Genomic DNA, 14,679 nt, shown 5'->3' on the forward strand with positions numbered 1-14,679 from the left:
TCACATCACTGTACTCTTCTATGGGCACAGCCTTATCAAGAACAGATATGTGTCTGAATGTGCTGACTCCACAATTCTTCAGTTTCTCTTGAAGGTCTTGCAAAACGTGAAAATCAAACAAGAAAAATTATATTTTGCAGGTAAGCAAGGATGTTGGTAAGAATTACCTCGAACGAGACGGAAACATAAAAAAAGAGGGCGTGCACAAATCACACACTAAACGTTTCAGAGAAGTGAGAGCGCCACGTGCATGACTGAGTTGTCAGCCCACACGACTGCCATGCAGAGGAAATGGTGACTTTGCTTTCCGTTCTACTTTGCTGCCTTCGTGAAACATTCCAGCAGAATCCCTTATGTGTTCTTGTCTAGAACGTTCTCAACGGCTTGCTCTTACACTGCTGCTGCAGTGTCTATGGCGTCTTTCTTGGTATAGTGCACACTCTGTCTCATTAAATGTTTATTTTCAGTCTTAAATTCACCTGCTTTTTCTATTCATGTCCAGAGAAGTGAGAGAGACGGCAAGTCACCTGGATGGAGGCCGAGATGGAGTTGGTGAGCGCCGTGTGAAGCACCACGATGGGTTCACCTGGCATGCAGCTGTGGGTGATGACATAGCAACGCCGGTACGGACCCACCCGGCGCTTCAGATCCGTCCAGTTGCGGACGGGGTGCACGGCCTCATAGTCCGAGATCTGAGAAAAGGGGCGGAAAGCGCAGAGCACAAATCTTACGAAACAAACATGCCCTCACCAAATACCTCTAGACAGATCTGCCGAACGATTTATGCCTCTGCCAAATGTGCCAGAATTTTAGAAAGCCGTATCAGTTTGCACATTATAGGGCACCACATTTTTTAAATTTAGTTCTGGTAAAATGCCAAAACTGCTTTCTGCAGCTTTATGCTTTATTATAAATTCAGCAATTAATAAAGTTTACGCCTGAAGGCAAGAAGTCTCTTTTCGAAATGAAAGCCTCTGTTGCTGTTTGAACCCAAGCATCAGCATTTAGTTTCATACTTCAAAATGCCAATAAATGCTAAGTTTAAAATTACTTAGAGCTCAGCATTTATTGGACCTTATTTTTGTTATGTCCCTAATTATCCATGATTATAAATAAAAACAAATGTTATTGATAACAAAACATATTGAAAGAAATGGGAAGCTATATAAATTGTCAGCAAAATTACTAGAAATCTATGGGATACAGTCTCCACAGACAGGCATGTAGCCAGGGGGGGGGGCCATGGGGCCCGCCCGCCCACCCCCAAAATCTTCCATTTTGTTGGGACCTCCTTTTCCCCTCCCCCTCATACAGCATTTCGTCATGGGCGGCGGCCCCCTCCTCTCCTGTCCCCCTCCCCCCGAAACGAAAATCCTGGCTACGTGCCTGTCACAGATATAAAAAGACTGCCTCCTCCTTCCTGCATGAAACCCAAAAAGTTTAGTCTAAGCTCAAAGTATCAACAGTGGCTAGCATGACCACGGGCTTACACCCTGTCTGACGGGCATTCAATCGCATTTGTGCTGGGGGCCTGCACATGCTGCTTGTGATGTGCAGAACTAGGCAATCGAGGGATTCGCCACTCACACAAAGGCCTTTGGCATAAGTGACATTTGAAATGCCTATGTGAGAGGGGTATTAAAGTGGCTGCTGTTGTGAACCCCAAGATATATCAATGTTGATCAGTTACCCTGAACAGGCAGTGGTGCTAAGCCTCTCTTTATCAATCCTGCGAGGCTAGAAATAGTACTCGACTGGCCTCATCTTAGTGAAGAACACCACCGACCTGGCACTCTACCCAGACAAAACTGAAGTGTCTTGGGCTGTTTCTTCACAGTGGTCTTGAATATACAAAACTTTACAAATAAATCTCCCCCCTTTCCAAAAAAAAATTAAAAATGAATGGGGAGTGTTTTCTGGTTTTATCAAAAAACATAAAACACTAATTATAGGGTACCTATAGAGATGCCCTTTGTTGCCATACATTCCTTGCATTTTCGACCTGTGACACTGCTGCCAGATTCTAGAATGTATGAGTTGTCTCCATGTCTGATATTTCTAAATGCACCTTTCTTTTTTTTTCATCTGGGTATTTGTTATTCTTGTGTAGCTCTTAGACGAGAGTGAATGAAATTTAAATATGCTGTATAGATAGCCAGTCTAGACATCTGAAGAAGAAGTCATTCTGTCTCTAAGTACAGGCCAATTTCATCCTGACAAATCATCTCAACTGTAGAAAGATGATTTGGCCATTGGTGGACAATTAAATATTACTCTGGGTATTTAATGTGCATCAAACAGCAGTGATCACTGTCTTTACCCAATTATAGTTCCAGGCTTCCTTTCCTTTCAACACTTCTCTCTCTCTACCCAATTATAATGTGCACCCAGTTTTAATGGTTGAGAGTAATGATTCTAACATGGGTTTCATATTCAATTCTAATGTGCAGGCAGCTTTTAGGTACATTTTCCAAAAAAAAAAAAAGATGAGCATTAGATACGGATAAGTAGGGTAGATGATGCATGCTTATATAATGCCCACTTATATGGGAAATGACAGCAGTTATGTCTGGCATATGACCTCCAAGTATGCAGTAAAGCACTTGCTCCAATTGCAGCAATGCTGCGACACATTTAGCCACCAAACCTTCTTAAGACGACGGCAATGCCATCTGTTTCTTATGTTTCCTCTGTGATGTCTCTTCTGCTTCCCTTCCATAGTTCCTCAAAGCAGTGGATGCCTATCTGAAAATGGGTGATGTCACCAACAGGCGACTTGCCAGAAATTTAACTGAACATAGACACCCTACATCTCAGAGAGCATGCACCAATTTTACTTCAAGAAATTGAAAATAAACAATTAACTGGATACTACCACCCCCCCAAGGCTGTAAGCAAAACATTGTGTGTGTGAAACAATAAGGTAACCAGTTTTGTGACAAGCTATAGAATAAAGTAGGCAATCTGTGTCTTTCCAAGGTTGTTCCAGGTCTAGGGAACTTTACCTTCTGTAACATCTCGCAGGAAGACTGCCAAGTGATGCGCTCCAACTTCATGAAGCCAACGGTGAACCAGAGCGATAAGAGTTCCTTCAAAATGGTATTCATGTGTCGAACGTCGTAGGAGGAAGGACTCTCCAGCTGCGACGACGAGATTAGATCCTGTGGGAAGTGTGAGAATGTGGGGAATAAATCTTGAATTAGCATATCGAACATTCGCGAAGTGATAAAAAGAGAGTCAATTTGAGCATGTCAGGGGTCCAGATGTGCTGCCTCTACAATTTGTCTAGACATCCTTCTAGTCAGAATATAATATTACTGGCATCATACTGGCAAGCCATAGCTAGGAAAAAACCACATATAATAAGCATCAATGTTTTGTCAAGTTCCTTTGTTACATGAGTAGTTTGTTGTCAGTAACCCAAGGATCACATACTATCAAGGGGTACTCCAGTGATCTTGTGAGCTACACCAACTACTGTCAAGACTGGACGAACTGGTTATAACGAAATAACGGCTACACCGAAGCGATCATGATTTCCAATTCCCATTTGCACTTTTTCAAGGCATTTGTGTCTGATTTTAGCGAAGGGAATTGAGTGGCTCTTGTGGATATAGCAGAGAGAAATTTTGTGATAACTTAGAAAAAGAATAAAATTAGAAAGTTTACTAAGTCTCGGATCGTCGCACTGCGTTGTCGCGGCCAAGAATCCACCCAGAACAGGCTGCAGAAGATGCTGGAAAGGCCGCCCGTGGCAACCTCTGCAACGTCGTCTGCTCCCCGCTCCTTACCTGGGAAGCGGCCTTACTGCATCACACGCGGAGAAGCCGTCGTGGCATGTTGATAGGGGCAATCGGAGCACTAGCGACAATGTTCCGGCGAAGATGATGCAGAGATGCTAGATTTAAAACAGGAAGCAGTAAGTATGCCTGCATTTGATTGTCCCGTGGCCTGTGTGGCGAGAAAACTGGGCGGAGAGGCGGATACGTTTGCAGAAGGTGAACGCTTCTGAGTTTGGACTCCTTGCGTGCTGCAGCTGCCTTTGCAAATGCGGCCCACAAACCACGTGACCCAGATCGAGCAGTTGCCCCATTTCTTAAATCTAGGCTCTCTTTATCGACGACAAACAAGCTTGAGCGTGAACTCGGTGCCGTGCGCGCTTCTTTGTTTGCTTCATGATCCGTGTCGGCGTCTGGTCGGTAAAGTTGCTCTTGCGCGAAAGTCTACTTCGCTCAAGCATTGATTCGGTGAATCATCGCCACTCAACAATGGAGAGTCCCGGCACCGCCGGCATTTTGACAGGGAAGACGAAGGCAATCTCCTTGATTCAAAAGTGTGCCATCCTCGACAGAATGTGCATACATGTAAAAGAATGTTGTTCACCGCCGGCTTCCTTCGCGGGGCTGTCGCAGCTGTTGACATGGTCCGTACGTAGCAGAATCTTTTTTCGATAGAGTTTCTCGCAGTTGGCGAGAAGCGGCTCTGATCTAGCAGAGGACGCGTGCAGGGAAGCCTCGACTGCTTTCTGCAGGCTCGATAAACATGTGCCCGTGACAACCCATGTTATCTTTTTAATGCGAAAGCATTAACTGTCTCATGGAGCGAGCTGACATCATCAGTTGGAAGCGCAAAAACGGCAGATAGTTTCCGCGCGCCTTCCGTTCCATTGGCTGGCGTGCGTCGACAGGGCTCCCATTGGCCGCTGCGCCATGGCCTCTGAGATCCCGAAGCACGCGCGCGCTAGTACGCAGCAGACGACAAAGGAAGCGGACGATCGGCTTTCATGCTTTCGCATTCACAACTCATAAGGAATGCTTAAGTGTACCTCGAGTTTTTTATTTTTTTTTCATATTATTTGTATGAGTTCATATATAACGAAGAAACGGATATAGCGAAGCGATTTTTGATTCCCGTTGACTTCGTTATAACTGGTCTTGCAGTAACTATATTTTCGGAATCCCTATCCTTTACCCTTTCCGGTATGCTATTTACCACCGCGAAATTCGGAATAGTTATTGTGAAATCGGCAAGTGAAAATGATGTCAAAACCAACATTCTAATATACCCGAGCTATTCAGTGTCGTGACATCAGGGGAAGGCAGGCTTGCAGGTCAAGGGGCAGTCTAGAAATGGACTATGTCGAGGATTTGTCTCAAGCTGCTGCGCAGGTGCTGGAGCAAGCTTCCAAAGCATTCATTTGACACTACTGGCGACGTGAGCGATCGAAAGTGTCACTGTGGTCGGCCCACCACAATTGGCCGAATGCTGACTATGACGTCAGCAAAGGATGTGTCATCGACGGAAATAAGAGGAATGTAAAAACTTCAATTTTGACGGTGTTGGCAGTGTTGCTTTGAGAGCGCTATAATTTCAGGCTTCCACCTGCTCATTACAAACACCATTGAACTTGTTGTTCACAAGGTAATGACGTCACGAAAGGTAACCAAACGAGGGCGCCACCGAAACATCTCGTCACTAATAAAACTACTTGCAATCAGCTGAGAACAAAGTCTACAGTTCAAGGAGTGAAACCCTGACGTCACTTTTTTATTGTTGCCAGTAGAGACTTTAACCTCAAAAAATGCGATGAGGACCAAACTTGTAAATTAAATTCCGTCAAAAAAAAAAAAAAAAAAAAGGCCCAATATTTAAGTTATTATTTTAGCAATGTTTGTTGGTGTGTTTAGCAAATCTTGAGGCAAATCGGGGATTATGAAGAAAACACCGAAGCATTCCTTTAAGTGTGTTAAAAAAATAAAGGCATAAAGAACTTGGTTCATATAAGAGATCTTCTTTTACAAAAAAAGTTCTACTCTGTCATCGACATACCCTGAAAATTTGAGGCATTTTAGAAATTTTTAGCATTGGAAGATTTCCTCTCTTAAAGGGATACTGAACCGAAATTTGGATTTCGCAAAGTACGGCTGCAGAAGTGTTGAACCGGACGCTACGAACTCCAAAACATCACTCGTACATCGATATCTCAAACGGATGGCCGTACTTTTGGAGAAGAAGGGCGCGATCAAGCGAGTTCTTTGACGTAACTGTCCTCCCGGAGAATTTGAGAATGAGGAGAAGCGGCCTCGCTTCTCTCCTCCTCGCTTCTGTTCACCAGCTTGACGGGACGTAGCGAGGAGGAGAGAGAATGGGCATCGTGACGTGCCTTGTCTCGTCGGCCGGGTTCAATCGCGCACTTCTTTCCCGAAAAATACGGCGATCCGTTAGATATATCGCCGTATGAGTGATATTTTTTGGTTTTGCAGCTTCCCGCCTATCGGCCCGGCCTTGTTTAGTGAGCTCAAAATTTCGGTTCAGTATCCCTTTAATGTTATGTTAAGAAAACCTAGCCTCATAAAGGGGTATCCACACGAGAGAGAAATCTCTCCCTTTTCTCCTCAGGATGCGCATCACGTGGTAACAACGTCAAGCTTTGGCGCATAGGCACGCTCTACTAATCATCGCCGCCCGATCGGTATGCGCTCCGCTCGACACCCAGGGAGTAACATAACACAGCCCGTCACCTGCCAACAATAGTGGTTGGCAGGTGACGGGCGGAGCGCATACCGATAGGGCGGCGATTATTAGTAGAGGGACTTCCGTAAAGAACCCCACAAACATAAGATATCTTTGCGATTGGAGGTGTTTTGTTTGCGTGTCTGGCAACTTTACAGATTTTGTTCAGCCAGATACCAGCGGTGGCAAGAACATGCTTTAGTGGCACCCTCTCCCCCGTCGACACAAAGTGCGGCAGCCGTGAGCGCTCGCTGCGCTCACTACCCCTCCTCTATTTCACGGCCACTCAAGCAACCAAGGACGTCATGAAGGAGGTGGTTTTTTGCTTGTTTTTGTAATCTTAATTTGCCTATAACTTTTAAAATAAAGCGAAATTCGAGAAAAGAAAAGTTTCATTAAGTTACTACATTCAGTGCACTCAGGTTCGGTGCAAATTAAAAACCAGCAAAAAGTCCTTGCAGGGCCCCTTTAAAGGGGTAGGGAAACGAAATTTCAGCGCTCATTTTCTAGCTTTAATGTGTTGCATGTTGCACCTTAACCTCGAAAACACCAGTCTTCCGTTGAAAAGCACGAGAAAACTAATTTTAAAGCTAAATAAACAATCTTCAATGTGCACCTGGTGGATGCATGCAAAGCCTGTTTGGGAGGTAGTCTAGCAACGTTGTGGAATCTGCTACGTAGTCGTGACGTAGCAGATTCCTTCGGAGCAGCGCTGCTCTTTGGCATTTCAACGTTTTCCTCCTCAACTCACAAATCGCGCATTGTACCAAACCTACCAAACGGTCCAAGAAGACGGAAAGGAAGGACTTCCCTCTTTCTCGGACCGTCGTTCGTTCAACCGGAAACAGCCATTCTCCCCCTAGAAGATTAGCCCGTCGCTCAAAACTCGAACAAAAGTACCTTTCCCCACCTCGTTCAGTCCTAAGATGACAGTGTTGTGGAAGCTACGTGCTCCTTGGGCCAGCCACACGCTCGTCACCCCAAGGGTACTTCGAACAGCTCGGTTGTAACGTGCTTACGCTATTGACAGCACCACAACGCTGAGAAACGCCACCAAGGGCAAAGCTCATAATCACGCCAGCCTTGCTACGTCACGAACGCGGGGAATCTTTTCTTTTTGTTTTTGTTTGTGCCGGATATCTCATGATGCATTGCGCTCTCCGTTCGCTTCTCTTCGAGCGCTTCCTCGAGTGCACCGTTTGGCATGAAAAATATAGCCAATCGTTCAAAATACAAACGTGTGATTATCATTTACGGTTATTATCCGTCATGCTTGACTCATTTCCGAATGAAATTTTAATATTTAAATTTTTGTTTCCGTACACCTTTAAGAGAGAAAGAAAATAAATGAATATTATAAAGAGTTTGGCAGAATGGTGCCGGCTATACCAAATGGTTCGGAGCTTTGGCTGCACCACACATAATGCATAAAAGGAAGCATGATGATGAACTAACCTGGGAGGAAAAACAAGCACTTGCGAGTAAATAATATCAAAACAGCATAGCCCACCAAGGGCAATAGTGTTATTAGGGAAGCATAACATGGTGAAGCCATATTAGCTGGCTTAAGAGTACATGCCGGAGTGATAAAAAGTGCCATGGGGGGAGCACTGGGTGCAGTAAGTGGTTTGGAAGGAAGTTAGAAATTAAAGTTAATAAAATAATCTAGAAGGGAAGGTCCCATACATCTCGGCTGCTTCGGAATGACGGGGCATGGACGTGAACGTCAGTGGTCCTGATAGGACCCTATTGTAAGCGATGCTTTGGTATACACAAAGCAAGAAAACATCACTCGCTAGGTCTATATCCGGTGTTTTTCTAGCTTTATTTTGAACAAAAACAATGGCATCATGCATCGTATAAAAGTAAATAATGTCGATGAGCACTCGAGCAACTTCAACTCATTGCGGCAAGATGGACACAAGTAACTTATCGTCTGCTATTGTTTTTTGCTTTTTTATCGCTTTCTCATTCTTTTTCTTGGGGGACCACTGATGACAGCGCTTATGATATGCTGCATTCTGCTCCCGTCTCCACCGCCTGGTTAGATTGCACTGCCATTATTCCCTATTATCAAACTGTAGAAATCCGTTTCATGGCTTAGCATGTCGAAGGTGTCCCACATGGCACTTCACTTCGGCTGGCACTCAGCTGAGCCAGCTCACGTTGCCGCCCCATTAAATGCCGGTGAGCCACTCACCAGAAGGTCTTCTCTCATGTCCACAAGGAACTTCACTCCGCCTTCACTTCGGCCAAGGATGTGGAAGAACGAGAGGTACTTTGGCGTGAGGAGGGTGCTCAGACGTTCTTCGTCTCGGAGCCTGAAGGCAGATTCCTCCACCTTGACAGAAAGGCAATGTCGTCTGTCGCTAAGTATACCTTTGCTATGCTCCGCTTCACTTTACGATGGACCGCAGCCGACACTATGAGCCATCCCAGCCAATCCAGCACCGTCAGTGTGACCACATGCCCCGCGAATCGCTGAGCCCCTCCCAAAGGTCATGCGACACTCACATGACATGGGACTGGCTTCAAAGGCTGGTAGCGTCCTCACCAGCCTACCGTGAAACAGTACACACCCACGAACAACTAAAGCTGAGAACATGAAATACCGAACCCAAGACCCAAAAAAGTAGAAGACAGCAATACTAATCCATAGGTAATCCAGCGTAAACAGAACGAATATCATTAATATCTATAGATGTGACCACGCAACTCACTTGCAAGCATAACCTAAAATATGACTCCAGCAACAAGATACCTTTTAACCGTGAACCTCCATAACCCAAACCTGCCAGCCTCACTTAGCAGGGCTCAAAAATCATGCGATAAACCCATCTTAATACTGTAATCGTGGCATCCTGCAACAGCGCAAATACGGATTATACACGCTAGTCAGCCATTCGGTTTGCCATATCACCTACTACAGCCTTGCTGTTGACTGTGCGCCGTGAAGACTACCTGATAAGGGCCGTGCGGGCCTAGCTCAGTTAGAGGTGCCTTGGCTGTGAAAGATGACGCAAACCTCAACCCGACAAGGGGCCAAAGTATGCCTTATCTCCTCAATCCAAAACAGCCGCGTAAAGGTGTCGGTACACTTGATCCATTAAAAAAAGCTGGTGCTGCTCAATTTACCTGCCCGGCCCACGGCCCATGCAGAGCATTAGAGTACGCCCCACCAGCGGCGTAGAGTTTCCATTTTCCTGGGGGGGGCAGGCTGAGAAGTTCTCCGGGGAGGGCAGGGGGGGGGGGGGGGGGGGGGGGGGCTTTTCCGCACATTTTTTTTTTGCACCGACAATTTTCAGTAGTTTATTTTAGGGGGTACATTTTACAGCGTATGTATGTCGCCATGTGCCTGTCGCTATGTGCGTTATTTTTTTTACATGCCACTACTAGAAGCTCGTTACATGGTACGTAGACAGCGTCTTGGTAAGGATGAGACAAACAACTTGTGCATTTACTCTATAGACTTACACGGGTGTCCAGGTAGTGCCTAACTGCAGACTCAAACCGGTCCCTGTTTATGTAGAACTCCTTTGCCAGGTGCTGCAGGAATGCATATCTTTCACCTTTTGTTCCCTGCTTGTAGATGGAGCAGAAGGTTTTCAGTTTGCTCTGAAACATAATGCAAAGTAATCTTTGAGGAATACCACACAATTGAATATTTTTTTCTGTAATCAAAATGTCTTTAGCTTCGTGGCAAGCAATATTCTACTTGGCACAGCGTTTAACTATGGCGAATCTGGCAGTGCAGAAGTGAAGAATATCAGATGTGGAAGCTTGTCACTGACCTCTCCGTGGCTCGTCTCCTTGTATTCAATGATGGAGCCTGTTAGAGCTTTTAAGTCCACGGTTTTCATGTCAATCTTAATGTTTGACGTCATCCTTGCCCCGGGTACATACTTGAAAACATTTCTTCTGAAGAAATACGAAAACTGTAAAATCAAAAGGACATCATCACTTTCTCCTAATCTAAGAGTGTTAAAGTTGAAGAACCGCTATTCAACCAATTGACATGGAAGCTTGCAGTTTTGCAGCAACCTCGTAGAAAAAAAAATACAGCGATCTACTAAAAGCATTCGAAACAGGGTAGCTCGCATCACTGTGGAACTGATCTCCAGGATTATGCGAACAATCGTGGCTCTTCTCATTTAGCTCTAGGTTAACAGCAACGTTACCATTGGTTAGCCTGTCGAGGTCTTGGCTAAACTGACACATACTGATCCGAATACAGACAGTTGACAGTTGTCTTTTCGACCGCCAGGTAATTTCGTAACGCAACTGTTTTCGAGAGCAACAGCGCAACTTTTGTAGATTTAGCTCCATAAACCAAATATAAAAGAACTTGTGACGAAATGGTTCGATACAAACCATTATATCACAGCTGATTGGGAACGCACTGTCGTAAAGCTCATTCTGCGATGACGTTCATAGATTTGCTGGGTTTTCTTGCTGGACTCGTGGGTAGAAATAGACGTGCACACCACACCACCAATATCGGCCCCAGTTCTTGCGTTCTTAACTAATCTGTGCGATCAAGCGAGGAATAACTAATTACGGGAACAACTACACAGTTGCACTCTAGAGCCGCAACCTGAAGAATGGGCCCATAACAAGCTAGGCAGCTGCAATGCTATCGCAGCGAACATCTTGGATTGTCTACGAATTGGATCTAGTAAAGAAGGTAGCCACAACAATTAAAGTTCCGATTTCATTTTTGCACCTGCGATGCATGCAGAAATTACACGAGACCAAAAATAAAGAGCCTACTCAATATTTTTATCTGACAGTGCAGAAGAATCGAAGAATGCGTATGCGTAACCTTGATCGGCGATCAAAGTTATGCCATATGGTTATGCACACGCATTCTTCCTCACTGCCACTAAATGTTATCCCGCGGGGATACCGGGCGAGTCAAAGCGATCGTCAAAATATCAGTTCTTTTATTTTCCGCTCAAAAAACAACAACAACAACAATAACAAAGAATACAGCTGCATTGTAAGTGCCTGCTAAGGGATTATTTTGTTTGTGAAAATATCGAAGAAACCTGTCTCAGTCAATAAGTACAGATGAAAAATAAAAATGCTCCCGTGGACCGATATTTCAAAGATATACGTGAAATATACGTGGAGTACACAAAAACTATATACGCCGGCTATTGAAAACAGGCCCTGCGAAGCATGCGATCTGAGAGTGCCCTCGCATCGGACCGCGCGCATTTTCTGCGACTCTTCAGCGCACCAAGAATGCTCACTTTAAAACCACCGTTCACGTCTGTGCCGTCAATTTCTTTCTTTCTGACCACCCTTGAGCACATCGTAAAAATAATTAATTTTCTATCCGTGTTTTTTTTTTTTTTTTTACGCTTTATTTACGTTTTATTTACACCCCATTGACGTCCAATTCACGGTACTGCGGTAGCCTCTATTTGGTCATATTTCTAGCTTTATAACTTCAAGTGCACAAAAAGAAATGCAGCATGTTGTTTACAGATTCTGTTAGTACCTATCATTGGCCTTTATGTTGGAGAGTGTTTGCTTTAATTGAGTTTCAAAATAACTCCTAAATATTAAAATGGCCCCATTTGAGCATTTGTTATAAATTTGTTACGCTACCCCAGGACAAGAATATTTAGCACCAATATTAAAAAGATACAGGACAACTCGATGGCAAAGTTTGTAAGTTCTGGTATTTATAGATGTTGGGGAAAAAAACAAATACAATGTAAGTGTTTTTGCGGAATGTGCCATGTTTGCGATTTTTCTCTGAAAATTAACAGCGTCGATACTTAAATATAAATATTACGGGTCAATCCTCTTTATATATAGTTTGTGAGTAAATATTTCTAGACCTGTAGCCCGATAGCTTTTTGGGAGAGGTTCCCGAAACGCCAACTTCGCGCAGTTCGCAAAAAATTGCTTCGCACTGAGAGTGTGCTTCTAATTTTTTCCGCAAAGACAAACATCTTTTTCGAAAAACAGATTTTGGTTTTGTTTTGATGAGCATATATTCGAGAAAAAATACTTTTTTTCGTAAAATTTAAAAATGGTCACCGGAAATGGTCGGCGAAACTTATCTGAAAACACCCAAATGCGATTTCGTGTCGCAAATAATTATTCGAAATAAATCATTTTGCAGTGCAACACGGTAATGAGAAGTCAAGCTCTAGATACAGAAGAGGCCGAATAAATATAATGGCAAGCTTAATTTAGTTTTGTCATTTTGTCGATTTTGATCGCAAACATTACTCGGTAGTTATTACTTCATCCTAGTACTAAATTAGTAATTGCTATCGTTCTGTTTGTGATATAGCTGGAACAGTATTAACAAGTGAGGTCCCACCTTACTCCTTCGTGTCTCGAATGTCAAAGTTGAAGAGTGAAAGCATTGCAAAAAAAAAAAAATTGCTTAAAAAGAAAAAGAACACGAGGCTTGCTTGATGCTAATTTAACTATCCCCTAACAAAAAAAAAAAAAAAAGGAACGTTGTAATTTCTGCCTACAATGTGTGAATAAACGAAAGAGATAGCGGTAGCACGGTCGCGCAATGAGGGTAGAATGGAGCCGACACGTACCCGAGGACAGAGGTGCGACCTGGTTAATTCTCATAGCCGTCGTGGATGCCACTGACGGCCGCCACCAGCGCTCGGCGATCCGAGAAGTAAGTAGTTAAGCGCGGTGGAAGTTTCTAAAACCATCCAACATTAAGAGGGGGCGCACCTCAGAGCCCCGTAGAGAATACATGAGGTTTTTCACCGAATTAAAAAAATTCTCACATAATAACGGCTGCGCGGATCTTCTTGAAAATTTCGGCTTTAAAGACATTGAGTCATTATCGAGACACTAAGCGCAACAAATGTTTCATCATAAATTTAATTATATTCTTTAAAAAATCATGAAAATGGTCAAAATCGGCTAATTCGGCACTCTTGCGTTCGGAGCGAATTTACAAAATTATCTAAATTCAAACATAAGAACTATTGCGCTTACTGTCTTCTAAATTTATTACGGAATCGAATAATATTCAAATTATTCATGTAAGTCGTTTTGTTCCGTAACTACAGCAAATATAAAGAACCAAGGTGTCGGTGCTTGTTTTCGTCGTTTTTAAGGTACCTCTCTCTCCCGTGCGGTGGCGCTCGCTGTCCACGAAATGCGAAATCGTCCGTTCGGAGATCGGCCGGATCGGCACTGTGCGAGGTGTTCTTCCGCGGCCGTATTCCGCGCCCGTATCCTGTTTCATTCTGCACGCCGAGGCGTCAGTGTGCGTGTCTTGCTTTCCTGGTTCTCGCTGGGTAGGTCTCCGTGTTTTCGCAAGTGGCAAATTCACCTTGGAGCTATGGGTCGAAGACGACCGTCCTGTGGCAAGCGGACCGCGAGGTGTTCCACAACCTCGCGGTCCGTCAACGCGTTGTGCTTGTTTCTACTTTTTTTTTCTTTTAAAAACGGGCTTTTTTTTTTTGACGCAGTTTTATTTTATCGTTATCCTTCACACAAACGTCCTTCGGCCTTGGGGTCGTGGAAATCGGGGATGAAGCGTGCACAGAGTAGATCGTTGTTTTCCTCCTTTTTATTTTTCACGGACGTCCTGTGACCTCCGTACGGTTCGTGGTCACCGCAATCTAACGCGGGGAAAAACGGGTCGCCTGCTCTGTAGTCAGGGTATTCCTAGGGGAGGGTGATAACTCGCTGTTCTTCTGGAAATTCACATATCACCCAAAAAGGTGACATGGGTAATGATTACGGTATATTTTTTCCGGTGTTTATTTTTGAGCGAAAATCGGTGCATGTTTTTCGGTGCTTATTTTTTAATCACCAGTGTATTATGGGTCGAACGTCTTGTGATGACGCTAAAAAGCATTGATAACCAAAGAAAAATGCGATTGGACAAGAACATTTCAAATTTCCAATTCTATTCACATATCCATTACGCTCTTCTCGTGGGAGCATCTATCCTGACGAAAAATGCCTAAGTCATTGAGCTGTGAACGCATACTCAGTGTACAATCTTTCGGCCTAGAGAGGTATTGCGCACGCTCGAACGCGCTTCACAGCCCAGTAGACGAAGTTGGTGGCACCCAGAAGGCGAGTTTTTGAATGGTCTGTGGTAGGCAAAAGAAACAAATAACAATCAACGCATATCAGCTCTTCAAGCGAAGAGGCGCG

The 14,679-nt window shown here is 44.2% G+C and overlaps 1 protein-coding gene across 3 annotated transcripts in view; it reads right to left on the bottom strand.

The window, feature by feature from the left end:
- LOC8036819 (malonyl-CoA decarboxylase, mitochondrial) overlaps positions 1-11,125 on the bottom strand; it is a 41,195-nt gene extending 30,070 nt beyond the window's left edge. The window contains exons 1-6 of one of the 3 annotated variants that reach the window (XM_040208817.1): positions 10,885-11,125; positions 10,305-10,431; positions 9,988-10,128; positions 8,714-8,854; positions 3,006-3,161; positions 528-692 (exon numbers count right to left, since the gene is read on the bottom strand). In XM_040208817.1, coding sequence (XP_040064751.1) covers positions 528-692; positions 3,006-3,161; positions 8,714-8,854; positions 9,988-10,128; positions 10,305-10,397 — 696 coding nt within the window. In that variant the 5' untranslated portion in view covers positions 10,398-10,431; positions 10,885-11,125. Of the gene's footprint in view, positions 1-527; positions 693-3,005; positions 3,162-8,713; positions 8,855-9,987; positions 10,129-10,304; positions 10,449-10,691; positions 10,846-10,884 lie in introns of those variants that run through there. The other 2 variants (XM_040208815.1, XM_040208816.3) reach the window with 2 other exon arrangements.
- Between the last annotated feature and the right edge of the window lie 3,554 nt (positions 11,126-14,679).

The sequence above is a fragment of the Ixodes scapularis genome, unplaced genomic scaffold (genome assembly GCF_016920785.2).
Source record: "Ixodes scapularis isolate PalLabHiFi unplaced genomic scaffold, ASM1692078v2 PGA_scaffold2__306_contigs__length_199485367, whole genome shotgun sequence".
Lineage (NCBI taxonomy): Eukaryota > Metazoa > Arthropoda > Arachnida > Ixodida > Ixodidae > Ixodes > Ixodes scapularis.